At 47.3% G+C, this 26,114-nt stretch overlaps 1 protein-coding gene across 4 annotated transcripts in view; it reads right to left on the bottom strand.

The window, feature by feature from the left end:
• Positions 1–19,751, bottom strand: part of ZNF808 (zinc finger protein 808) — a 41,101-nt gene extending 21,350 nt beyond the window's left edge. The window contains exons 1-3 of one of the 4 annotated variants that reach the window (XM_019015232.4): positions 19,657–19,745; positions 14,385–14,486; positions 4,040–4,121 (exon numbers count right to left, since the gene is read on the bottom strand). In XM_019015232.4, coding sequence (XP_018870777.3) covers positions 4,040–4,102 — 63 coding nt within the window. In that variant the 5' untranslated portion in view covers positions 4,103–4,121; positions 14,385–14,486; positions 19,657–19,745. Of the gene's footprint in view, positions 1–4,039; positions 4,123–11,366; positions 12,005–14,384; positions 14,487–19,656 lie in introns of those variants that run through there. The other 3 variants (XM_019015233.4, XM_055370350.2, XM_055370352.2) reach the window with 3 other exon arrangements.
• Between the last annotated feature and the right edge of the window lie 6,363 nt (positions 19,752–26,114).

Below are 26,114 nucleotides of genomic sequence, written 5' to 3'. Positions count from 1 at the left end.
AGTATTGATTTGATCAAAGACTGTGTTCTGACAAAAGGATGTTAAGGTATTTTTGAATATTTTTTCCGTATAGTTGCATTTTATTGTACTTTTCCTTGAAAGATTTTAAGATCCCATAAGTCACTATGGAAGTCTCAATTTTATGGACAATATAAAAACTATATGAATAAAAAGGAAACACAGGGCCGGGCGAGGTGGTTCATGCCTGTAATCCCAACACTTCGGGAGGCCAAGTTGGGCAGATTATTTGAGGTCAAGAGTTTGAGACCAGCCTGGTCAGCATGGTGAAAACCTGTCTCTACTAAAAATATAAAAATTAGACGGACATGGTGGCAGGCACCTGTAATCCCAGCTACACAGGAGGCTGAGGCAGGAGAATCACTTGAAACCAGGAGATGGAGGCTGCAGTGAGCCAAGATCGCACCACTGCCCTCCATCCTGGGCAACAGACTGACACTCCATCTAAAAAAAAAAAAAAAAAAAGCAATTCCAGGCAATGGCTCTCGCCTGTAATCCCAGCACTTTGGGAGACCAAGGCAGGTAGCTAATGCGGTCAAGACATCAAGACCATCCTGGCCAACATGGCAAAACCACATCTCTACTGAAAATACAAAAATTAGCTGGGTGTTGTGGCGCAGGCCTGTACTTCCAGCTACTCAAGAGGCTGAGGCAGGAGAATCGCTTGAATCCAGGAGGCGGAGGTTGCAGTGAGCCGAGATCGCACCACTGCACTTTAGCCTGGCAACAGAGCAAGATTCCATCTCAAAAAAAAGCAAACACAGGGTTCTCTCTACAGACATGTCAGATATTATGTTCAACATACAAGGTGATATTTAGTCTCTAGATGAACTAAGATACAAGCAGTGTTTCAGAGAGGACAGAGTCCATTGGCTTTGAAAGAAAAGTCCAAATCTAAAAACTATCATGATCGGTCAGGCACAGTGGCTCATGCCTGTAATCCCAGCACTTTGGGAGGCCGAGGCAGGTGGATCATGAGGTCAGGAGTTTGAGACCAGCCTGGGAACACAGTGAAACCCCTTCTCTAGTAAAAACACAAAAATTAGCTGGGTGTGGTGGTGGGTGCCTGTAATCCCTGATACTTGGGAGGCTGAGGCTGGAGAATTGCTTGAAACCAGGAGGCAGAGGTTGCAATGACCCAGTATCATGCCACTGCACTTCAGCCTGGGTGATAAAGCAATACTCTGTCTCAAAAAAAAAAAAAAAAAACAAAACTGTTATGATGACAGCAATAGCCATGACTAACATTTTTGAATGCTTCCCATGTGCTATACACTGTTCTAAGTGCTTCCCATGTCTTAAGCCATAAAATAACATACTGTCCCATGAAGAAAGATCTGTACTTGGAGACAAGTGCATCACACATACTAGGAAAATTACCACAAATCAAATAGCTAAAAATGTCAACACAAGCACTGAATCCAGATGTCTGGGATTCACATTTGAATATAAATGCTGAAGTAACAGATACAGCTTTAAACTAAACTGACACGGGTTTATCTAGCGCAGAGAATGTGATGAAGGTCCCAGGGTAAGAACATGGATCATCCTACAAGGTCGCTGAATGGACACACACAGGCATACATATAATCCTTCCCAATACTTCTTATTTATTTTTTTTCCCAGATGGAGTCTCACTCTATTGCACAGGCTGGAATACAGTGGCACAATCTCTCAGCTCACTGCAACCTGTGCCACCCAGGTTCAAGCAATTCTCTTGCTTCAGCCTCCCCAGTAGGTGGGATTTGAGGCACCTGCCACCACATCCATCTAATTTTTGTATAATTAGCAGTGACAGGGTTTCACCATCTTAGCCAGGATGGTCTTGAACTCCTGACGTCATGAGCTACCCACCTCAGCCTTCCATAGTGCTGGGATTACAGGTGTGAGCAACCGGGCCCGGCCCCATCTTACCATTAACTCATTATTGTGATAGTTGACAACAATGAAAAATACTTAAAATCATTACAATTATTATAAAAAATAAAACTTATTGCAAATGTTGTGTTTTCTACATAAACCACGGGCTTATCCACCCATGTATTCATGCACACACATCACATCATGCCATTACACATGTGGTGGCCCACCTCTAATCCCAGCTACTGGAGAGGCCGAGGCAACAGAATCACTGTAATCCGGGAGTCAGAGGCTACAGTGAAACAAAATCACACCACTGCACTCCTGCCTGGACAACAGAGACTCAACTCAAAACAAATTTAAAAATAAAATAAAATCAATGATGTAATAAAGCATCCTGTACCACTGATGCCTATCTCCACTTTCCATTGCATTCACAGTCATTAAAAGTGCAGAGTTTAGCCAAGTGCAGTGGCTCAGGCCTGTAATCCCAGAACTTTGGGAGGCCGAGGTGAACAAATCACAAGGTCAGTAGTTCGACCAGCCTGACCAATACGGTGAAACCCCATCTCTACTAAAAATACAAAATAATTAGCCAGGCGTGACAGCGAATGCCGTCCCAGATACTCAGGAGGCTGAGGCAAAAGAATTGCTTGAAGCCAGAAGGCAGAGGTTGTAGTGAGCTGAGATGCCGCCACTACAATCCAACCTGGGCAACAGAGTGAGACTCCATCTCAAAAATGTGCAGAGTCCAGCCAAGCTAGCTGTCTCCCATTTGGAATGCCAGCAATTTGGGAGACCAAGAGGGGAGGATCACTTGAGGCCAGGATATCAAGGCTAAAGCAAGCTTTGATTGCACCACTGCACTCCAGCCTAGACAACAAAATAAAAATACAATATAAAAATAAGGCCTGACATGGTGGTGCGCACCTTTAATCTCAGCACTTAGGGAGTCCGAGATAGGCAGATCATGAGGTCAGGAGTTCCAGATCAGCATAACGAACATGATGAAACCCCGTCTCAACTAAAAATACAAAAATTAGCTGGGTGTGGTGGTGCATGCCTGTAGTCCCAGCAACTTGGGAGGCTGAGGCAGAAGAATTGCTTGAAACTGGGAGAGGGAGGTTGCAGAGAGCCGAGATCGTACCACTGCGCTCCAGCTTTGCTGACTGAGTGAGACTCTATCTTAAAATAAATAAATACATACATAATATACACACATACATATGGTGACCCATGCCTATCATTCAGGCTCTTTGGGAGGCTACAGTAGGGATTAGTTGAGCTCAGGAGTTTGAGGCTGCTGTAAACTCTGAATTGTGCCATTGTACTCCAGAACTAAGCCACAGAGTGACACCTTCTCTCTCTCTTTTCTTTTGAGACAGAGTCTCACTCTGTCTCCCAGGCTGGAGTGCAGTGGCACAATTTCGGCATACAGTAACCTCCCCCTCCTGGACTCAAGTGATTCTCCTACCTCAGCCTCCAGAGTAGCTGAGATTACAGGCATGCACCACCACATGCAGCTAATTTTTGTATTTTTAGTAGAGATGGGGTTTCGCCATGTTAGCCAGGCTGGTCTCGAAGTCCTGACCTCAAGTGATCTTCCTGCCTTGGCCTCCCAAAATGCTGGGATTACAGGTGTAAGCCACTGCACTGGGACCAACATTTTGTCTCTTAAAAAAAAAAAATTTGGACACAGAGACATCTTGATCTCCTAGTGTGGCTTCAAATGCATTACCAAATCAGATACAAAACATCTCCTCTTATTCGCCTCCTTTCCCAGGATTTACCACATATCTGGGCACATTAACATACGTATTTCATATGTAGTTTCTCTGAGCTGACATCCACATGTGGCCCCTCATCAATCCAGGCTGCCCAGCAGCTCTGACATCAACGGGCCCACACCCCATGTTAATCCATGTCTGGGTGTGAGCCCTTCCCAAGACCATGCCCAGTGGAGCCTCTTCCCAAGTTCATGTCACTGGGTCACAGGAGATGGAATCTCAGAGTAGGTGAGAGGAACTGAGGGCAGGCATGGGTGAGTGCGAGCGAACGTGTCAGGCAAAATGCCTCAGACTCAGAAAAGACTGGCTGCTACAATACCTGGCATTTCAGAAAGGAAAGAGACAGATTAATCCACAGAGGAATATCACTTCACCTGAGGAAGAGCCATGCCTGGCTCCTTTCCTTTCCTCTTCTGAGCTGCTTCCTCACGTAACATGAGTCTTTAGAAATCAATCCTGTACGTGAAAAAAAAATAAGACTTCATGTTAGAAATGACTCACTCCCTTCCTGTGACAAAAACACATGAACCGGGAGACGTCACCCTGTAGAAAGAAGTCCCCCACTGCCCCAGAGATCATGCAGAGGTAAGAAAGTCCCACAGGAAGACCTACAAGTGTATGTTTGACCCCGGTCTTCAGATCTCACTTCCTTCACGGAGAAGCCGCCACACACGAGGCAGCAGGGGGACCTGGGCTGCACTGATGCCCCCTTTATGGCACAGACTCATCCCTGATCAAAGCCTCCCCCACCCAAAAAAAAGATCTGGGCATCTACTTGGGAAGCTGAGGCAGGAGAATCACTTGAACCCAGGAGGCAGAGGTTGCGGTTAGCCAAGACTGTGCCACTGCACTCCAGCCTGGGTGACAAAAGGAGACTTCATCTCAAAAAAAAGGAAACTCAAAAGATTGCAACCATTTGTGCCACATTTCTCTGTGACCTGGAAGCCCGCTCCCTGCTTCAAGTCTTCCTGCCTTTGTTTAAGGTTCTCCCACCTTCCCAGACCAAACCAATGTACTTCTTACATACATTGATTTATGTCTCATGTCTCCATAAAATGTATAAAATTAAGCTCTGCACCGACCACCTTGGGCAAAATAAACTTTCTAAATTAACTGAGATCTCTGTAAGATTTTCTGGTTTCACAGCCGCAGTGTCAAATGGGGGCTGCGGGAGATCACAAAGGAGACCCGGAGAAGATGATATCAGAACAAGGACCTAGGAAAGAAAGGCTGCTTGTCACTTGCAGCTGAGGGGAAGAGTCCTAGAGAGAGGGACAGCTCAAGTGAAGGCCCTGAGACAGGAGCAACCTCAGCCCCAGGAAGAGGAAAGCGGCCCGCATGGCTGGAGCAGTGGAAGAGAGGAGGGCACAGGTAGGAGATGAGGTCAGAGAGGTCCTGGGGGCACAGACCCACAGGAACATGGTCTTCAAACATGTTTCTCCCACAACCCAAAAGCATTTTGAAAGTCGACTGTGATCCCAGCTACTCGGGCGTCTGAGGCAGGAGAATCCCTTGATCCCAGGAGTCAGAGGTTGCAGTGAACTGAGATCGTGGCATTGCACTCCAGCCTGGGCCACAAGAGTGAAAATTCGTCTCAAAAAAAAAAAAAAAAATTGGAAGTGATGTATCATCTCACTCTTTTCACATATACATCTAAGTTTCTCTTTATATTATAAATTACAACACTTACAAATAAAGTAATTTATTTCCCAAATTTAAAATACATGCTGTCAAGTTTGGCTAAGTTTGCAGAAGTACACAGCCACTCTCATCTGAGATGTGCAGACTGCAAGGGAATGTGTTTGGGGGTTTAGAAAGCCACCTGTGGACACCTGAAGGTGGGGATGCCTGTTTGATGTCCCAGCAGAGAGCTGAGGAGACAACTGGACACAGGATTGTAGAGCTCAGGGGCGAGGCCTGCAGGGGACATGGAGTCGTGTAGGTGGGTGAAAGCTGTGAGATGATGAGGTTCAAGGTGATTTGAGTCTAATCCCCTGATTTTGCTCATCTTGTGCTTTTTTTTTTTTAAGTATTTGGAGAACTGGAATCCCTTTAAAATTCGAATTAAAACTGAGCACTACCTCTCCCAGAAGAAAAGCCACACACTGTATTTTGTCAGCCATTTCAGGGGTCAGTGTCACTCTGACTGAGCTTTTCCGGTCTTATTCCTCACCTCTATGTTATAGGTGGGCTCACTGAGGCTCACAGTGGGAGACATTTCACCAAGTTATTCTGAGATGCTCTGAGGTGAAGAGGAAGGACGTGTGGCTGATTCCCATGTGATGGCCTGAAAGGGCCAATAGGCTGCCTTGGTCTTCCTCCTCTAGAAAATTTCCAGACCAGTCAGGAGCAGTGACTCACCCTTATAATACCTAACTAGATATCTACATGGAAAAGAATAATATTGGATCTCTATGTCACACCATGAAAAATTTTATTTAAAAACGGTTTAAAAAAAAAAAAAAGGCCGGGCGGGGTGGATCACATCTGTAATCCTAGCAGTTTGGGAGGCTGAGGTGGGCAGATCACAAAGTCAGGAGTTCAAGATCATCCTGGCCAATATGGTGACATCCCGTCTCTACTAAAAATCCACAAATTAGCCAGGCGTGGTGGCGGGGGCCTGTAGTCCCTGCTACTCAGGAGGCTGAGGCAAAAGAATTGCTTGAACCCAGGAGGTAGAGGTTGCAGTGAGCTGAGATCATGCCACTGCACTCCAGCCTGGGTGACAGAGCGAGACTCCATCTCAAAGAAAAACAAACAAACAAACAAAAATTCCAGGACCATCTTATATACCTGAGCAAACGAAACTTCTTTCAAGTTGTAAGGTTCTGATGGCATCAATCCCAAACATATCATTACTCACTCCCAGAAAAATGTTCAAAATACACACAACTGTGCACGCAGAGCAATAGGTGTTTAAAACACTGAAAAAGAGGCAGCTGTAGAAATGGGATCTGAGCAAATGCTTTTCTCAAGAACACATGGGCTCTGCTAACCCAAGGTTCCAAGTCAATCCAGCCCATCCTTCAACATCTGTAGAGAATATTATGGACCAGAGGGACTTGAGGGGACACTTACTTAGAAGCTCACAGATCACCATTTTTTCAGATGACATAAGAAAAAAAAATGGAATAGGCTACTTCAACTAAATTTTCATGTTAGGGTAAAGAAAAAAGGTCCTTGATATCATTATCAAGTACACACTGAAACAACCTAACAACATATATCACATAGTAGAAAATGTTTTCGATATATGATAAAGACTAGAAAGCACACAGACCTCAATGTAAACTCAAAAAAATTTCATAGAGAAACAATTTTAAAATGGTTAAAAAATAAAGATCTAATGAAATCTTGGGCCAAAGGAGAAATATTTGAAAATATATCATACTTCGAAAACAATGAGGACAGGCATGGTGACTCACGCCTATAATCCCAGCACTTTGGGAGGCCAGGGCAGGAAGACCACAATGTTAGGGGTTCGAGACCAGCCTGGCCAACATGGAGAAACTATGTCTCTACTAAAAATACAAACATTAGCAGGGCATAGTGGTGCACACTTGTAACTCCAGCTACTCAGGAGGCTGAGGCAGGAAAATCGCTTGACCCCAGGAGGCGGAGTTTGCAGTGAGACGAGATCGTGCCACTAGACTCCAGAATGGGTGACAGAGAGTCTCAATAAATAAATACATATATCTAAACATTAGCCGGACCTGGTGGGGTGTGTCTGTGGCCCCAGCTACTCCGGAGGCTGAGGTGGGAAAATCACTTGAGCCCAGGAGGTTGCCGCTGCACAGTGCTGTGATCCTGCCACTGCACTCCAGTGTGGGAAACAGTAAAAGTGTCTCAAAACAATAACAAAGGCCGGGCGTAGCGGCTCATACCTGTAATCCCAGCACCTTGGGAGGCTGAGGTGGGAGGATCACCGGAGGTCAGGAGTTCAAGACCAGCCTGACCAAGATGGAGAAACCCCGTCTCCACTGAAAATACAAAATTAGCCGGCCATGGTGGTGTGTGCCTGTAATCATAACTACTCAGGAGGCTGAGGCAGGAGAATCACTTGAACCCCAGAGGCAAAGGTTGCAGTGAGCAAGATCGCACCATTGCACTTCACCCTGGGCAACAAGACCAAAACTCCGTCAAAAAAAAAAAAAAAACAAAAAACCACCACAACAAAAATAAGTAAATTAAAACTAAAATTAAAAAATAAAAAACAATTACTGAGGCCGAGCGTGGTGGCTCATGCCTGTAATCATAGCACTTTGGGAGGCCATGGTGGTGGATCACAAGGTCATGAGTTCAAGACAAGTCCCGCCTAGATGGTGAAAACTGTCTCTACTAAAAATACAAAAATCAGACAGGTGTGGCTGCAGGTGCCTATAATCCCAGCTGCTTGGGAGGCTGAGGCAGAGAATTCCTTGAACCCAGGAGGCAGAGGTTGCAGTGAGTCAAGACTGCTCCACTCCACTCCAGCCTGCGTGACAGAGAGAGACTCCATCTCAAAAATTAAAAAAAAAAAAAAAAAATGAAATGAAGAGGAACTAGAAAAAAGGAAACCAATTACAAAAAGAGAACAAAAGCACTTTTAATACTCCTTTCATCACGTTCCATATAGTAACAGAGTCAGTCACTTCTTACCCTACTTCTCTTCCCCCACTCCCAACCCCAGCCATGAAAAGGGAAGAGAGTGATCCACAACTAATGAGTCAAGTCACTGTCCTCTGGCTGAAGAGGGGTTGCAGAGGGAAGCTGCCTCTGACGCCATCATTATAAAATGCACCACACTTAGACACAGGAGTTTGGCAACTCTCATTCTCATCTGTATAATTTAAACTAATTTTAAATTTGTTACCTTATAAAGAGAGAAAACAACATGTCATCACTTCATCATCACATCCAATCAACTCACCACTCATCTGCACCCAGGGTCCCCCTTCGTCTTCATTACTGCTTCCCTCCATCATTTTATACATAGCCCTTTCTCACCTTCTCTCTCCATCTGTTTCTTTTCTGCATTTCCCCCTGGGCTTCTGCTCATTTTATACCCCTCTCCTGTTTTGCTCCATTCTTTTTTTTTTTTTTTTTTGAGATGGAGTTTCGCTCTTATTGCCCACGCTGAAGTACAATGGTGCGATCTCAGCTCACCACAACCTCTGCCTCCTGGGTTCAAGTGATTCTCCTGCCTCGGCCTCCTAATCCAAAATTAGCAGGGCATGGTGGCCCATGCCTGTAATCCCAGCTACTCAGGGGGTAGTATCGCAGGAGAATCGCTTCAACCCTAAAGGCAGAGATACTCATTAGCCAAGATTGTGCCATTGCACTCCAGCCTGGGCAACAGGAGCGAAACTCCACCTCAAAAAACTAATAATAATAATAATAATAATAATAATAATAATAATAATAATAATTAATATGTAGGCCGGGCGCGGTGGCTCATCCCTGTAATCCCAGTACTTTGCAAGGCCAAGACAGGAGGAACCTTTGAGCCCAGGATTTTGAGACCACCCCGGGAAACATACTGAAACCCTGTTTCTACAAAAAAACAAACAAAGAAAAAAAAAACTACTAGCTGGGCTTGGTGTCTCACACCTGTGGTCTCAGCTACTCTGGAGACTGAGGGAGGAGGATCGCTTGAGCCTAAGAGGTCGAGGCTTCAGTTAGAGTAGATAACGCCATTGTACTCCAGCTGAGCGACAGAGCCAGACCCTATCTCAAAATATTAATTAATTAATTAAAAGTATTATGTAATAACAGCGATTTTTTTTTCCCACCACTTCCTACCCCACCATGGGAAAAGGGAAGAGTGACCCACAATTGAATGTCACTGCCCTCGGTCTGAACAGGGATTCCAAGTGGAAGCTAACCTCTGATACCAATATTTATAGAACGTACATGGCTCACAGATAGGACATTTAAAATTCTCAAACTCATCTGTATAATTTAAACAAGTTATTAGATTATATAGACAGAAGTCAACATGTCACAACTAATCATATCCAATGAACTCACACACTCATCTGTACCCAAAGTCCCCAACCCTTTTTTTTTTTTTTTTTTTGAGACAGGGTCTTGCTCTTTTGACCAGGCTGGAGTACAGTGGCATGATCTCTGCTCACAGCAGCCTGGAGCTCCTGGGCTCAAGTGATCCTCCAGCCTCCGCCTACAGAGTAGCTGAAATTACAGCTGCACACTATCATGCCCCGTTAATTTTTTCTTTCTTTTTGAAAGAGATGGGGTGTCTATTTTGCCTAGGCTGGTCTTGAACTCCTGGACTCAAGCAATCCCTCTGCCTCAGTCTCCTAAAGTGCTGGGATTACAGGCATGAGCCACTGCACCTGGCCCCTCTTTCTTCATTACTGTGCTTCCCTCTCTAATTCTGTACATATCTCTCATTCTCCCCTTCTCTCTCTAGCTCTTGTTTTCTTTTCTTTTTCCTTGGGATTGTGCTCCTCATTTTGTACCCCTCTACTCTCCTGCTATTTATCCCCTTCTTCCCTCTATTACTCCTCTTCCACCTCTTCTGCTCCATCCTCACAACTTATTTAACCACTTTTTTTTTTTGAGACAGAGTTTCACTCTTGTTGCCCAGGCTGGAGTGCAATGGTGCGATCTCGGCTCACCGCAACCTCCGCCTCCCAAGTTCAAGCGATTCTCTGGCCTCAGCCTCCCTAATAGCTGACATTACAGGCATATGCAACCGCACCCAGCTAGTTTTGTATTTTTAGTAGGGATGGGGTTTCTCCATGTTGGTCAGGCTGGTCTCGAACTCCGGATCTCAGGTGATCCGCCCGCCTAAGCTTCCCAAACTGCTGGGATTACAGGCATGAGCCAAAGCGCCCGGTCCTTATTTAACCTCTTGTTGCTTCTTCTCCCCAATCTTTTGATCGTCCTCAATCTCTATATATTACCGCCTCTTATCTCTGCGTCTCCTCTGCTCTCCCTGTTAAATTCTCTCTTCCCTGTTACGCCCCCCTGTCCCCACTCTCTAGCACCCCAGATCCCCCGGTGTCCTCCCTGCTGCGGTTCTCCCTCTGTTCTCCTTGCCACCAGCACCACTCTGCGGGTTTGGGGTAAGACACCCGCATCGCGGAGAAGCGCATTTTCCGGGGGGTGGAGCTGGGCAGGCAAGAATACCCGGTGTCATAGGACAAGCCGCTGGGACCTGCCCTACGCTGGTTCAGGGGAAGCGGTGACTGCGAAGGGAAGAATTGGGGAGCAGCAGGGCCCACCACGAGGGGGGATGTAGGGGGCGACGGTGCCTTAAGACAAGGGTGGCACCTGCAGAATTCCAGGACCAGGCAGAAGACGCAGCCTCCCCAGGACTGGGGACACAGCGCTTCGCTCCAGGGGCCGAAGACGGAGAGGCTGGGAGGCGCCCAGGGCGGGAATCCACCTCGCGGGTCGGGGACTTTAAAAAGAACGGGGTGGGTGGAGTCAGCACAAGGTTTTGACCAGGAAAACTAAGCGATAGGAAGTGTATACATTGCCCTATAGCAGAAAGACCGGGGTTGGGACCAGCCTCCGGACGAGTTCAAACCCAAAAGCAAGCAACTTCCGGACTCTTACGGGGACATCTCAATTTGCTCTGGATGAAGGAAGACAGGCGAGAATTTCCAGGTCCGTGGGGACGCCACGTTCCAGGGACAGACGCGCCAGGGACCTGGGAAGCGCAAACTTAATACAAGGCAGAGCAAAACTCACGCGCCGCGGTACGACCTTCACTCCACGCGATCCGCCTCGGGGTTTGCGCGCCCAGGACAGAAGCCAGGCCTGGGCGGGGCCGGCGAACAGTTTGGCGGGGCCTAGGCGGGGTAGAGGCGGGGCGCGAGACAGAGAGACCTTGCCCTTTAGAACCGACAGAGGGCGGGGCCGGGACGGGACCTGTGCATCTCTCCGCCTCGCACCCAGCGCCTGGTTTTTTTCGGTTTTTGGAGGTGAGAGCGGCCAGGAAGGCTGAAGCATGATTCAAAAGCCCTGGAATTGTCTGGAACGGGCATGCAAACTAAAATGTGAAATGCAAAGCCCTGCCTGGGAGGAACATATGATTTCATGCTGATGGCCCACAGAACATAACAGAAATCCTCCCCCTTTCTATTCTCCATTCATTCAGGAGGGAGAGTCCACCCTGTGCTCAGCTTCAGAGACTTCCCTAGGGCCTCCGCCTGGGATGCGGGACGGAGTGCTCAGGCCAGGGAGGAGTGAGGTCACCACCTGCTGCCTAAACACAGCAGGGATGCGGGCACGGGGCGGAAGCCTGAGGTCCCAGCTACTCAGGAAGCAGCGGCGGAAGAATCGCTGAACCTGGGGGTCCAGGCCGGCCTGGGTGACAAAGTAACACCCCCTCCCGCAGGGCTCCCTCCCTCGTCTCTCCCTCGCTCTTTTTCTTTTCTCTCTTTTTTTTTTTTTTTTTTTGAGACGGAGTCTCGCTCTGTCACCCAGGCTGGAGTGCAGTGTCACGATTTGGCTCACTGCAAGCTCCGCCTCCCGGGTTCACGCAATTCTCCTGCCTTTGGAGTAACTGGGACTACAGGCGCCCACCACGACGCTCGGCTAATTTTTTGTATTTTTAGTAGAGATGGGGTTTCACCATGTTAGCCAGGATGGTCTCGATCTCCTGACCTTGTGATCCGCCCTCCTTAGCCTCCCAAACTGCTAGGATTACAGATGTGATCTACCCCGCCCAGCCTTTTTCTTTTTTAAACCGTTTTTAAATAAAATTTTTCATGGTGTGACATAGAGATCCAATATTATTCTTTTCCATGTAAATATCCAGTTAGTTGTCCCAGCACATTTGTGAAAGAGATCTATTACTTTCTCTTTTTTTACTTTTTTCTTTCATTTTTGAGACAGAGTATTTCTCTGTGGCCCATGCTGGGGTGCAGTTGCGAGATCGTGGCTCACTGCAGCCTCTGCCTCCTGGGTTGAAGCTATTCTTCTGCCTCAGCCTTTCGAGTAGCTGGTATTACAAGCGCACACGACCATGCCCAGCTAACTTTCATATTTTTGGTAGAGACGGGGTTTCACCATGTTGGCCAGGATGGTCTCGATCTCTAGACCTCGTGATCCACCCGCCTCCGCCTCCCAAACTGCTGAGATTACACTCGTGAGTCACCATGCCTGGCCCAGGAAATATTCTTTACTTCACTTTTTAAATGTGAGAAAATATAATTGAAAAACAAAGAGTCTTCCCCCAAATGAGAAATCATCTCCACGACGATAATAGAGAAAGAAAGAAAAACTATTTCATTAATAAATAAGCTTTAGACCAGAATGTGATGGGAAATAGAGGCAAACAGCTAAGAGGTTGAAAAGAGAGAAAGAAACTTCAGGGTTCTATACAACCCATTAAGGACATGTTTTCAAGATAAATACTAATCAGTCCTCAGGGAAGAGGACTTGAAAAGCCCTTGGTCACACATAGTTCATCCTGGCTCTACTTGGTAATGGAGGTGACCATCTCTGTCAGCTAACTAGCCTCATCCCGAGGGAGGGCGAGAAACCCTAACACTAAGCCTAATACAAAAATTAGCTGGGCATGGTGGCAGGCGCCTGTAATTTCTCTCTATTTTTAGTAGAGACAGGGTTTCACCAAGCTGGCCAAGCTGGTTTTGAAATCCTGACCTCAAGTGATCCGGAAGCCTCGGCCTCCCAAAGTGTTGTGATTACAGGCTTGAGCCATGACAGTCAGCCAGGAAAACTCCTAGAAGTTGCACCTGCATTCCACTAGACTCTGGTTGCATGACTACATTCCTCTCAAGGCTCAGAATTATTTAAATGTCCATAGCTTTAAATTGGAATAATTTGATGTTTGAATTACTTAATTTCCTACTGAGACACAGGTACAATCTATCTTGTTGCTTGCCTTTTTTTTTTTTTTTTTTTTTTTGAGACGGAGTCTCACTTTGTCACCCAGGCTACAGTGCAGTGGCACAATCTTGGCTCACTGCAACCTCTGCCTCCCAGGTTCAAACAATTTTCCTGAGTAGCTGGGACTACAAGCATGTGCCACCATGCCCGGCTAATTTCTTCGTATTTTTAGTAGAGACAGGGTTTCAACATGTTTGTCAGGCGGTGTCGAATTCCTGACCTCGGGATTGACCCGCCTTGGCCTCCCAAAGTGCTGGGATTACAGGCGTGAGCCACTGCGCGTGGCTGTTGTTTGCCTTTCAAGGAGCTCCAAAGTTCTTCAGAAATACATCCCTGGGCCGGGCGCAGTGGCTCACACCTGTAATCCCAGTACTTCGGAAGGCCAAGGCTGGAGAATCATCTGATATCAGAAGTTCAAGACCAGCCTGGCCAACATGGTGAAACCCCGTCTCTACAAAACTATAAAAATTAGCCAGGCATTATAGCGGGTGCCTGTAGTCCCAGCTACTCTGGAAGTTGAAGCAGTAGAATCTCATGTACCTGGGAGATGGAAATTGCAGTGAGCCGAGATCGCACCATTTAACTCCAGCCTGGGCAACAAGAGCGAAACTCTGTCTCCGTTGGAAAGGAAAGAAAAGAAAACAACAGAAAAGGAAATAAAAGAAAATTAAACAAAAGAAAAGAAAGAAAACATACTACCTCAGAAAACAGAAAATGCACTTGCAAATTTTCTAATAAATGTCCTAAGAAAAGAGATGAAAGGAAAGAAAATCTCTTTCTTTAATTTCAAAGGAGGAATTATACCTCTCATTTATTGGCTTGTTTGTTTGAGATAGGGTGTAGCTCACTCACCCAGGCTGGAGTGTGGTGGCAAAAACAGGGCTCACTGCAGCCTTCAACTCCCTGGGTCAAGTGACCCTTCCACCTTTTTCATCAAGCATTTGGAAGAGATATCTACAAAATATAAACACCAATACATTTCCAATTAAGTCCAGAAGGTAAAACATACTGAAATGTGTAAATATGACACAAAAAACAATACTTATTTTGAACTTCCCAAACATGATCTTCAAAGTTTAGGAACACAAAAGGAGTAAGATTCTTTAATAAATAAAGGGCAATTACATGTCCTTCAAATCATTTCTATGGAAGCCTATTTCCAATATGACGAAACTCTGACAGGGCACAAACATGTGTAAGCCTAAAGTCAGGAGTGTTTTTCCACTGTGACCCTAAAATATATCACAGTTTGCAAAAAACTTATCACTGTCACATCAATGAAAAGTATAGATCCTTCATATTTACACAATATCTACTGTACACAAATAAATCCTAAAAGACCACACAATATACTATATTGGTAAATAATCCACAAGAAGCTTATGTAAGGGTAACCAAAATCAATGGAAATTCTGTATTATCAAATAATCGTAGCACAGAGAAGATAAGAAAAGATTCCAAAATTCAGCCAGGCGTGGTGGCGGTCACCTGTAGTCCCAGCTACTCAGGAGGCAGAGGCACAAGAATCACTTGAACCTGGGAGGCAGAGATTGCAATGAGCCAAGATTGTGCCACTGCACTCCAGCCTGGGTGACAGAGCAAGATTCCATCTCAAAAAAAAAAAAAAAAATGTTAATACAACCTTTTTCTGGATACCTGTCATAAAATTACCTATATCCACGCAGAACAGGCACTTATTGAAATTAACTAGTGCAGTGTGTCAGTTCCATTACATATCATATACTGAAAAGCCATATGTGAAATCTTAAATATTAATCAGTAAACTATTCTAACCCATGATAAAACCAGCAAGTAAATAATAAGTACATTTATACAGCCTGCAGAATTCTAAACAATTCTCTCTCAAGAAAAAAGCCACAACTTCTACTTACCACCAGCACACACTATAAGACTGAAATACATGTTAAGATCACTACCTTCTGATGTATGAGTTCAAGTAAATACACAGCATTAAAAGGAATAAGAACTGACTAACAGTGTCAGAGGGTGCAATTACAATGTCACAAGTACAGTTACATAACACCAGGCAATAGAGCAATTTTATATGTATTCATTGCCCTTAGTTATCTAGTTAACTGTGTGTAAAATATAAAACATAGAATGTGTACTGGGAAAATTTATAAACTGAGATCACAGAAAACATTGTATAAAACAAATTGCACAATAAAAACATCAAAAACCTGATGCAGGCTCCCTGGTCTGAATGTTTATATTGGCCAAAAGGGATGTTCAGAGTTCTTATTGTCCAATAGGATGTTCCTGCAGGTGGTGCCTGTGAGAGAATTTGGTCATGCGTGTTGACTGCATGTGAATATGTCTACTGCTTTTATTTTTATTATTAATTAATTTATTTATTTATTGAGACGGAGTTTCCCTCTTGTTGCCCAGGCTGGAGTGCAATGGCGTGATCTTGGCTCACCACAACCTTTGCCTCCCAGGTTCAAGCAATTCTCCTGCCTCAGCCTCCCGAGTAGCTGAGATTACAGCCACGCGCCACCACACCTACACACTAATTTTGGAGTTTTATAGAGACCGGGTTTCTCTATATTGGTCAGGCTGGTCTCGAACCCCTGACCTCAGGTGATTCGCCCACATCAGCCTTCCAAAGTGCTGGAATTACAAGTGTGAGCCACCGAACATGGCCAGGACTACTGCTTATATAAAGGGAGACATTAAAGAGCTGATTGCTATTTCTTTTTTTTGTTTTTTTGAGACCAAGTCACACTCTGTCACTCAGCTTGCAGTGTAGTGGCATGATTCTCCTGTCTAAAGAGATTCTCCTGCTTCAGCCTCCTGAGTAGATGGGACTAGAGATGCACGCCACCACCCTTGGCTAATTTTTCTTTTTTTGGGGGGCGGGGAGACGGAGTCTCACTCTGTCACCCAGGCTGGAGTGCAGTAGTGTGATCATGGCTCACTGCAACCTCCGCCTCCCAGCCGGGTCCAAGTAATTCTCCTGCCTCAGCCTCCGGAGTAGCTGAAATTAGAGGCGTATGTCTACATGGCCAGCTAATTTTTGTATTTTTGGTAGAGACGGGGTTTCACCATGTAGGCCAGGTTGGTCTCGAGCTCCTGGCCTTCAGTGATTTGCTCCCAAAGTGCTGGGATTACAGGAATGAGCCACCATGCCCAACTTTGATGTTCCTTACTTTTTGTTTCTCTCTCTCTTTTTTTTTTTGTCAGATGGAGTCTAGCTCTGTTGCCCAGCCTGGCATGCAGTGATGCAATCTCGGCTCACTGCAACCTCTGCTTCCCGGGTTCAAGTAATTCTCCTGCCTCAGCCTCCTGAGTAGCTGGGATTACAGGCGTCTGCCATCATGCCTGGCTAATTTTTGTATTTTTTAGTAGAGATTGAGTTTCACTGTGTCGGCCAGGCTGGTCTTGAACTCCTGACCTCATGATCCACCCACCTCTGTCTCCCAACGTGCTGGGATTACAGGCGTGAGCCACCATGCCTTGATGTCCCTTTTAAAAACTACTATGGGTTGAGAGTGGTGGCTCACGCCAGGAATCCCAGCACTTTGGGAGGCCGAGGCAGCGGGTCACTTGAGGTAGGGAGTTAAAGACCAGCCTGGACCAACATGAAGAAACCTCGTCTCTACTAAAAACACAAAATTAGCCAGGCGTGGTGGTGCATGCCTGTACTCCCAACTACTCTGGAGGGTGAGGCAGTAGAATTGTTTGAAGCCAGGGAGTGGAGGTTGTGGTGAGCTGAGATCATGCCATCGCACGCTAGCCTGGGCAAAAAGAACAAAACTCCCTCTCAAAAAAAAAGGGGGGGGCTATGTAGGCCAGACGCGGTGGGCCATCCCTGTAATCCCACCTGTAATCCCAGTAATTTGGGAGGCCAAGGCAGGAGGATCCTTTGACCCCAGGGTTTTGAAAACAGCCTGGGAAACATAGTGAAACCACGTTTCTACAAAAAAATATATATATATATAAAAACTAGCTGGGCTTGGTGGCTCATGCCTCTGGTCCCAGCTACTCAGAAGGCTGAGGTAGGAGGATCACTTGAGTCCAAGAGGTAGAGGCTGCAGTTAGAGGATCACACCACTGCACTCCAGCCTGTGTGATACAGCCAGACCATGTCTCAAAATATTATTTAATTAATTAAATTAAAAGTATTATGTAATAACAGAGAGCGACTTTTTTCCCACTTCACTACCCCACATCCTCCCAATCCTAGGAAAAGGGAAGACAGTGATTCACAACTGAATAAGTCACTTCCCTCTGGTTGAATAGGGATTCCAAGTGGAACATAACCTCTGATGCCAAGATTTATAGAATGTACATGTCTTATAGACACCAATTTTAAAATTCTCAATCTGTATAATTTAAACAAGTTTTTAGTTATTAGATTATATACAGGGAAGTCAACATGTCACAAGTAATCATATCCAATGAACTCATCCACTGATCTAAACCCAGTCTCTCGCCCCTTTTTTTCTTTTGAGACAAGATCTCGCTCTGTTGACCAGGCTGCAGTGTAGTGGCATGATCTCAGTTCACTGCAGCCTGGACCTCCTGAGCTCAAGTCATCCTCCTACCTCGGCCTCCAGAGCAGCTGGGAGTACAGGTGCACACCATTATGCCCGGTTATTTCCTTTTTTTTTTTGGCAGAGATAGGGGTCTCACTATGTTGCCCAGGCTGGTCTCGAACTCCTGGACAAAAGCAATCCCCTTGCTTCAGTCTCCTAAAGTGTGGAGACTACAGGCGTGAGCCACTGTGCCTAGCCCTTTCTTCATTACTGTGCTTCCCTCCCTAATTCTGTACATATCTCTCATTCTCCCCCTTCTCTCTCTAGCTCTTGTTTTCTTTTCTTTCTCCCTGGGATTCTGCTCTTCATTTCGTGCCCCTCTCCTCTTCTGCTGTTTATCCCCTTCTTCCCTCTATTCCTTCTCTTCCATCTCTTCTGCTCCGTCCTCGCAACTTATTTAACCTCTTATTGCTCCTTCTCCCCAATCTTTCAATCGTCCTCAGTCTCAATCTATTTCTGCCTCTTCACCCATCTCTGCGCCTCCTCTGCTCTCCCTGTTAAATTCTCTCTTTAATTCCCACTCTGTGTCACCCCAGATCCCCAGGTGTCCTCCCTGCAGTGTTTCTCCCTCTGTTCTCCTTGACACCAGCACCACTCTGCTCTGTCTGCCCTGGCTCCAAATCCCTCCCTCTCTCCCTCATTCTGATGAGCCTCCCTCTTTGCTGCCACTCTCCCTACCTTGCCGTCCTTCATCTCTGTGTACATCTAGCTCTTCTCTACATTTCTCCAGTTGCTTTTCTCCACCTGCTTTCCTAGGTATTTTGTTGCTTTTTTTTTCCACTTTCGCCATATCTTGGCATATCCCTCACCAATCCTCTATTTTGTCATCTGTTATGGGCCTTTCTTATTCTTTTTTTCTCTGTCTCAGGTTTTCTACTGCTGTCTGTCTCCTGATGCCTTCGGCCCACACAATCGCAGGAGGGTTTGGAGTAAGACGCCTGCATCCCGGAGGAGCGCGTTTTCCAGGGGCTGGAGCTCGGCAGGCAAGAAGACCCCGTGTCACAGGACAGGGCCCTGCGTCCTTCCCAGTGTGGGTTCAATGGAAGCGGTGACTGCGGAGGGGAGACCTGGGGAGCCGCAGGCTCTGGCACGAGTAGGGAGGTGGGAGGAGGGGGGACGGCGCCTTGGGAGAAGGATGGGGTCTGCAAGATCCCAGGACCAGGCAGAGGACGCGGCCTCCCTGGGACTGGGGCTGCGGCGCGACGCTCCAGGGGCCGACGAGGGGTGGCTGGAAGGCGCGCCCCGGGCAAGAATCCACCTCGTGGGTGAGGACTTTAAATAGCGCGAGGAGGGAAGAGTCAGAAGAAGGTTTTGAGCAGAAAAACTACGCAATAGAAAGTGTATACATTGCCCTATAGCAGACAGAGCCGGGACGGGACCAGCCTCCAGACGACTTTAAACCCGAAAGGAAGCGACACCCGGCCTCTCACTGGGATGTCTCAATTTGCTCTGGGCGAAGGAAGACGGGCGAGAATTTCCAGGTCTGTGGGGACCCCACGTCCCAGGGACAGAAGCGGCGGGGACCTGGGAAGCGGAGACTTAATGCAACGCAGAGCAAAACTCACCATGGCGACGTGACCTTCACTCCACCCGATCCGCTTCCGGGTTTGCGTTAATCTCCGCGCGCAGGACGGAAGCCAGGCCTGGGCGGGAGGTGGGAGGAGGTGGGCGGGGCCTGGGCGGGAGGAGGTGGGCGGGGCCTGGGCGGGAGGTGGGAGGAGGTGGGCGGGGCCTGGGCGGGAGGAGGTGGGCGGGGCCTGGGCGAGGTAGCGGCGGGGCAAGAGGCGGTGAGACCTCGCCCTTTAGAACCGGCAGAGGGCGGGGCCGGGGCGGGACTTGCGCGTCTTTCAGCCTCGCTTCTAGCGTCTCTGTTTTCAGGTTGTGGAGGCGAGAGCGCCAGAAAGTCTGAGGCATGATTCCAAAGCCCTGGAATTGTCTGGAACCGGGATGCAAACTAGAATGTGAAATGCAAAGCCCTGCCTGGGCGGCACGTACGATGTCATGGTGACGGCCCACGGAACAGAATAGATGTCCTCCCCCTTTCTAGCTCCATTCACTAGGGAGGGAGAGTCCACCCTGAGCTCAGCTTCAGAGACTTCCTTAAAGCCACCGCCAGGGGTGCGGGACGGAGTGCTCAGGCCAGGGAGGAGTGAGGTCACCACCTGCTGCTTAAACACAGCAGAGGCGCGGGGGCGGAAGCCTCAGGTCCCAGCTACTCAGGAAGCAACGGAGAGAATTGCTGAGCCTGGGGTCCCAAGCCAGCCTGGGCGACAAAGTAACACCCACTGTGGCAGCAGGTCTCCCTTCCTAGTCTCTCTCTCTTTTTCCATTTTTTTTTTTTTTTTTTTTTTGGAGACAGAGTCTCACTCCGTCGCCCAGGCTGGAGTGCAGTGGCATGATCCCAGCTCACTACAACTTCCGCCTCCTGGTTTCAAGCGATTCTCCAGCCTCAGCCTTCCGAGTAGCTGGGACTACAGGCATGCGCCACCATGCCCAGTTAATTTTGTATATTTAGTAGAGACAGGGTTTCACCATGTTAGCAAGGCTGAACTCCCGACATCAGGTGATCCACCCACGTCGGCCTCCCAAAGTGCTGGGATTACAGGCGTGAGCCACCGCGCCCAGGCCTTTTCCCTTTTTAAAAACAAAAAAAAAAAACTTTTTTAAATAAAATTTTTGATGGTGTGATATAGGGATCCAACATTACTCTTTTCCATGTGGATATCCAGTTAGTTGTCCCAGCACATTTGTGGAAGAGATCTCTTACTTTATTATTATTATTATTATTATTACTATTATTGAGACACAGTATTTCTCTGTTGCCCAGGCTGGAGTGCAGTGGCGAGATCTCAACTCAGTGCAGCCTCTGCCTCCTGGGTTCAAGCGATTCTCCTGCCTCAGCCTCGGGAGCAGCTGGCATTACAGGCGCGCGCCACGATGCCCGGTTAATTTTTGTATTTTTCGTAGAGACGGGGTATCACTACGGTGACCTGGCCGGTATCGAACTCCTCACTTTAAGTTATTTGCCTGCGTCAGCCTCCCAAAATGCTGGGATTACATGCGTGAGCCAACATGCCTGGCCCAAGAAATATTCTTTACTTTGCTTTTTAAATGTTGACAAAATATCATTGAAAACTAAAAAATATTATCCCAAATGAGAAATCATCTCCACGACGATAACAGAGAAAGAAATTAAAACCATTTTGTTAATAAATAAGCCTTAGGACCGGGCATGAGGGCTCACGCTTGTAATCCCAGCACTTTGGGAGGCCGAAGCGGGCGGATCACGAGGTCAGGAGATGGAGACCACGGCGAAACCCCGTCTCTACTAAAAATACAAAAAATGAGCCGGGAGGCCGGGCGCGGTGGCTCACGCCTGTAATCCCAGCACTATGGGAGGCCGAGGCGGGCGGATCACGAGGTCAGGAGATCGAGGTCATCCTGGCTAACATGGTGAAACCCCGTCTCTACTAAAAATACAAAAAAATTAGCCAGGTGTGGTGGCGTACACCTGTGTCCCAGCTGCTGGGGAGGCTGAGGCAGGAGAATGGCGTGAATCCAGGAGGCGGAGCTGGCAGTGAGCCGAGATAGCACCACTGCACTCCAGCCTGGGTGACAGAGCAAGACTCAGTCTCAAAAAAAAAAAAAAAAGTCAGCCGGGCGTGGTGCCCAGCGCCTGTAGTCCCAGCTACTCGGAGAGGCTGAGGCAGAAGAATGGCGTGAACCCTGAAGGCCGAGCTTGCAATGAGCCAAGATCGCACCATTGCACTCTAGCCTGGGCGACAGAACGAGATTCCGTCTCTAAATAAATAAATCAATAAGCCTTAGACCAGAATGTGATGGGAAATAGAGGCAAACAGCTAAGAGGTTGAAAACAGAGAAAGAAACTTCACTGTTCTATACAACCCATTAAGGACATATTTTCAAGATAAACACTAATCAGTCCTCAGGGAAGAGGACTTGACAACGCACTTGGTCACACATAGTTCATTCTGGCTCTACTTGGTAATGGAGGTGACCATCTGTGTCAGCTAATTAGCTTCATCCCGAGGGAGGGGAAGAAACCGTAACCCATGTCTTTTTGGCAAGTGTGAGTTTTACAACATGGCGACAGGTGCCCTCTCTGGTCAGGCGCCTACCATACGACAGAAATTGATGTCAGCAGTAAATAATAAAATTTAAAATATATGATTAAGTACAGAGTTAATGTGAACACAAAGCTTGAAGAAAGCCACCTGGAAATATCAACTCCAAATAAATGGGATCAGCGTTCCAAAGTAGAGACGTTAAGGTTTCACACACAGGGAAAGACAGAGAAGCTTTAGCAGAATCACCACGTTTTCCATTCAAGGCCAGTACATAGGCTGCAGCAAGTTGATTGGTGATGGATTGATACACTTCAAGGAAGGTTACATTATCACTGCGTAAGAAGGCACAATGCTCTGAGGAGGTCTTATCGCTGGGGCTGCTTAGTCTTCCTAATTATTTTTTTATTTTTATTGCTATTTATGTGTTTATTTTGAGATGGAGAATCGCTCTGTCGCCAGGCTGGAGTACAGTGGCGCTCTCGGCTCACTGCAACCTCCGACTCCCTATTCTCGTGGCTCAGCCTCCAGAATAGACGGTACTAGAGGCGTGCACCAACATGTCCAGCTAATTTTTGTATTTTTATTAGGGACGGGGTTTCACCATGTTGGCCAGTATGATCTCTATCTCCTGACCTCGTGATCTGCCAGCCTCAGTCTCCCAAAGTGCTGAGATGACAGGCGTGAGCCACTGTGCATGGCCAGTTTTCCAAATTATTTACAGGAAAACTCTCAGAAGTTGCGCCTGCATTCCACTGGACTCTGGTTGCACGACCACATTCCTCTCAAGGCTCAGAATTATTTAAATGTCCATTGCTTTAAATTGGAATCACTTGATGTTTGAATAATTTAATTTCCTACTGAGATACAAGTGCTATCTCTGTTGTTGGCTGCCTTTCAAAGAGAGCTCCCAAGTCCTTCGGAAATACATCCCTGGGTCATTAAGCTAAAAAAAGAGTTTAGTTCTTTTCTAAAAAATTCCACTTCTGGTGCAGCGGCTCACACCTGTAATCCCAGCACTTTGGGAGGCAGAGGCGGGCGGATCGCCTGAGGTCAGGAGTTTGAGGCCAGTCTGACCAACACGGAAAAACCCTTCTCTACTAAAAATACGAAATTAACCGGGCGTGGCAGCACATGCCTGCAATCCCAGCTACTCGGGAGGCAGAGGCAGGAGAATCGCTTGAACCCGGGAGACGGAGGCTGCAGTGAACGGAGATCACGCCATTCCACTCCAGCGTGGGCTACAAGCGTGAAACTCTGTCTCAAAAAACATACCGCTTCAGAAGACAGAGAAAATTCATTTACACATTTTCTAAATAAATATCCTAAGAAAAGAGACTACAGGAAAGAAAATCTCTTCCTTTATTTTTGAAGGAGGAATTATGCCTCTCACTTATTTCACTTATTTGCTTGTTTGTTTGAGACAGGGTCTAGCTCTGTCGTCCAAGTTGGAGTGTGCTGGCGAGATCAGGGCTCAGTGCAGCGTCCAACTCCCTGGCTCAAGTGATGTTTTCTTTTTTTTTTTTTTTTTTTTTTTTTTGAGACGGGGTTTCGCTTTTGTTGCCCAGGCTGGAGTGCAATGGCTCGATCTCGGCTCACCAAAACCTCCGCCTCCCGGGTTCAAGCGATTATCCTGCCTCAGCCTCCGGAGTAGCTGGGATTGCAAGCATGGGCCACCATGCTCGGCTAATTTTTTTGTGTTTCTAGTAGAGATGGAGTTTCTCCCTGTTGGTAAGGCTGGTCTCGAACTCCCGACCTCAGGTGATCTGCCCGTCTCAGCCTCCCAAAGTGCTGGGATTACAGGCGTCAGCCACTGCGCCCGGCCTCAAGTGATGTTTTCATCTCAGTGCCCCGAGCAGCTGACAACACAGGTGTGCACCACCACATCTGGCTGATTTTTTTTTTATCTTTAGTAGAGACGAGGTCTCACTATTATGCCCTGGCTGATCACACACTCCTGAGTTCAAGCAATCCTCCTGCCTCGGCCTCTCAAAGTGCTGGGATGACAGGTGTGACCCACCGCTCTGAGTTCTGGCTTTATTTCCATGAAATATGAAAATTTCCTCCACCTTCTGTGTATAATAGGCAGTTTTCCATGTTACCTTTCTATTTCCATTATCCACTCAAACAACCCAGGACCTTGCTTAGTTTACTAAGCCATTCTAATTGTCAGTCCCCTTTGTAAGCAGCGCCCCACTCCACCCCTTTACCGAGGTACCTGCCCCTGTCCCCCGTCCTGCCCCAGCCTGAGGGGAGCTCGCCCCGCCTGCAGGATGCGCGACTCTACCTGCTCAAAAAAGGCGCTTTACATTAAAACCATTTTCAACTTCAGAGAAAAAACGATTCAGCGTTCAGTACAGTTGGCCCACTACAATATGTTGTTTTACCTTCGATTGTTTGAAATGCTAACTTAAAAAGGGCAGGAAGCATCCCTGTGATATTAGGGGTAATATCACGGCACATCAGAAACAATCCACCAATCAGAACCCGGGGGATCCAGTCCTGGAGGTCAAGAGGATGACAGCAGGTCACATCATGGGCCCAGCTGAGGAGAGAGCCCGACCCATCGCAGCCAGACCCTGCCCTTAAGAACAACACCCCATCTCATGTCCCGCCCCCAAACGAGGATAAACCTCTGGCCCCGCCCCGTCCCGCTGTCCAGAGCGACCTCCAAGCAGCCTCCTCCCTCTTGCCCCACCCCAGGCCCCGCCCACCGTCTAACCAGGCCCCGCCCCCAAAGTGATTTCAAATGCATTACCAAGTCAGATACAAACTATCTCCCTTTATTGGTCTCCTTTTTCAGAATTTACCAGATATCTGTGCACATTAACATGTATTTCGTATGTTGTTTCTCTGATCTGGTCCACAAAGAGCTGACATCCAGATGTGGCCCCTGAACCATCCAGGCTGTCCAGCAGCAATGACACCAAGGGCCCCCACCCCCCGCCCGTGTCCATCCATATCTGGGTGTGAGCCCCTCCCAGGACTATGCCCAGTGGAGCTTCTTAAGAAGCTCTTGTCACTGGGTCACAGGAGATGGAATCTCAGAGCAGATGAGAGGAACTGAGAAAAGGCATGGGTGAGTGCGAGTGAGCCTGTCAGGCAGGACGCTTCAGACTCAGAAAAGACTGGCTACTACAATACCTGGCATTTCAGAAAGGAAAGAGACAGATTAATCCACCGAGGAGTATCACTTCACCTGAGGAAGAGCCAGCCCTGGCTCCTTTTCTTTCCTCTTCTTGTGATACCCTACCTTGTTTGTTTGTTTGTTTTTGAGACGGAGTCTCTCTCTGTCGCCCAGGCTGGAGTGCAGTGGCCCGATCTCCGCTCACTGCAAGCTCCGTCTCCTGGGTTCACGCCATTCTCCTGCCTCAGCCTCCCGAGTAGCTGGGACTACAAGCGCCCGCCACCATGCCCGGCTAATTTTATATATATTTTTTAGTACAGACGGGGTTTCACCGTGTTAGCCAGGATGGACTCGATCTCCTGACCTCGTGATCCGCCCGCCTCGGCCTCCCAGTGCTGGGATTATAGGCGTAAGCCACCGCGCCCGGCTACCCTACCTTGTTTTAACCTAAGTGACTCTCCTAGAGAGAGAGCCGGACAGACTCCATTTTAGCTTCTTCACTTGCAGTGCCCTTTATCCCCCTTAAGGGAATAAATTGCACAAGCTGACTCCAAGCACATCCAGGAATGCACCTGCTGATAAGATATTCAGGCAGGCTGTAGAAGCAGCCCCTGGGAATGTGCTCGGTGGAAGGTACCTAAAAGCCACTGCATTTATCTCTTAGTGATAGTTCAAGCCCCTGTGCCTGGAACTGTTTGTTTTTCTGTAACTATCTCTGTAACCATTAATTTTTTACTTTTTGCCTATTCTGTTTCTGTAAAATTGCTTCGGCTAGGCTATCCCCTCCCCTTCTTAGACCAAGGTATAAAAG

This window comes from Gorilla gorilla, chromosome 20, assembly GCF_029281585.2.
Source record: "Gorilla gorilla gorilla isolate KB3781 chromosome 20, NHGRI_mGorGor1-v2.1_pri, whole genome shotgun sequence".
Classification (NCBI taxonomy): domain Eukaryota; kingdom Metazoa; phylum Chordata; class Mammalia; order Primates; family Hominidae; genus Gorilla; species Gorilla gorilla.
Note: the sequence above shows the minus strand (reverse complement) of the source record. Positions and strands in the feature narration are given on the sequence as shown.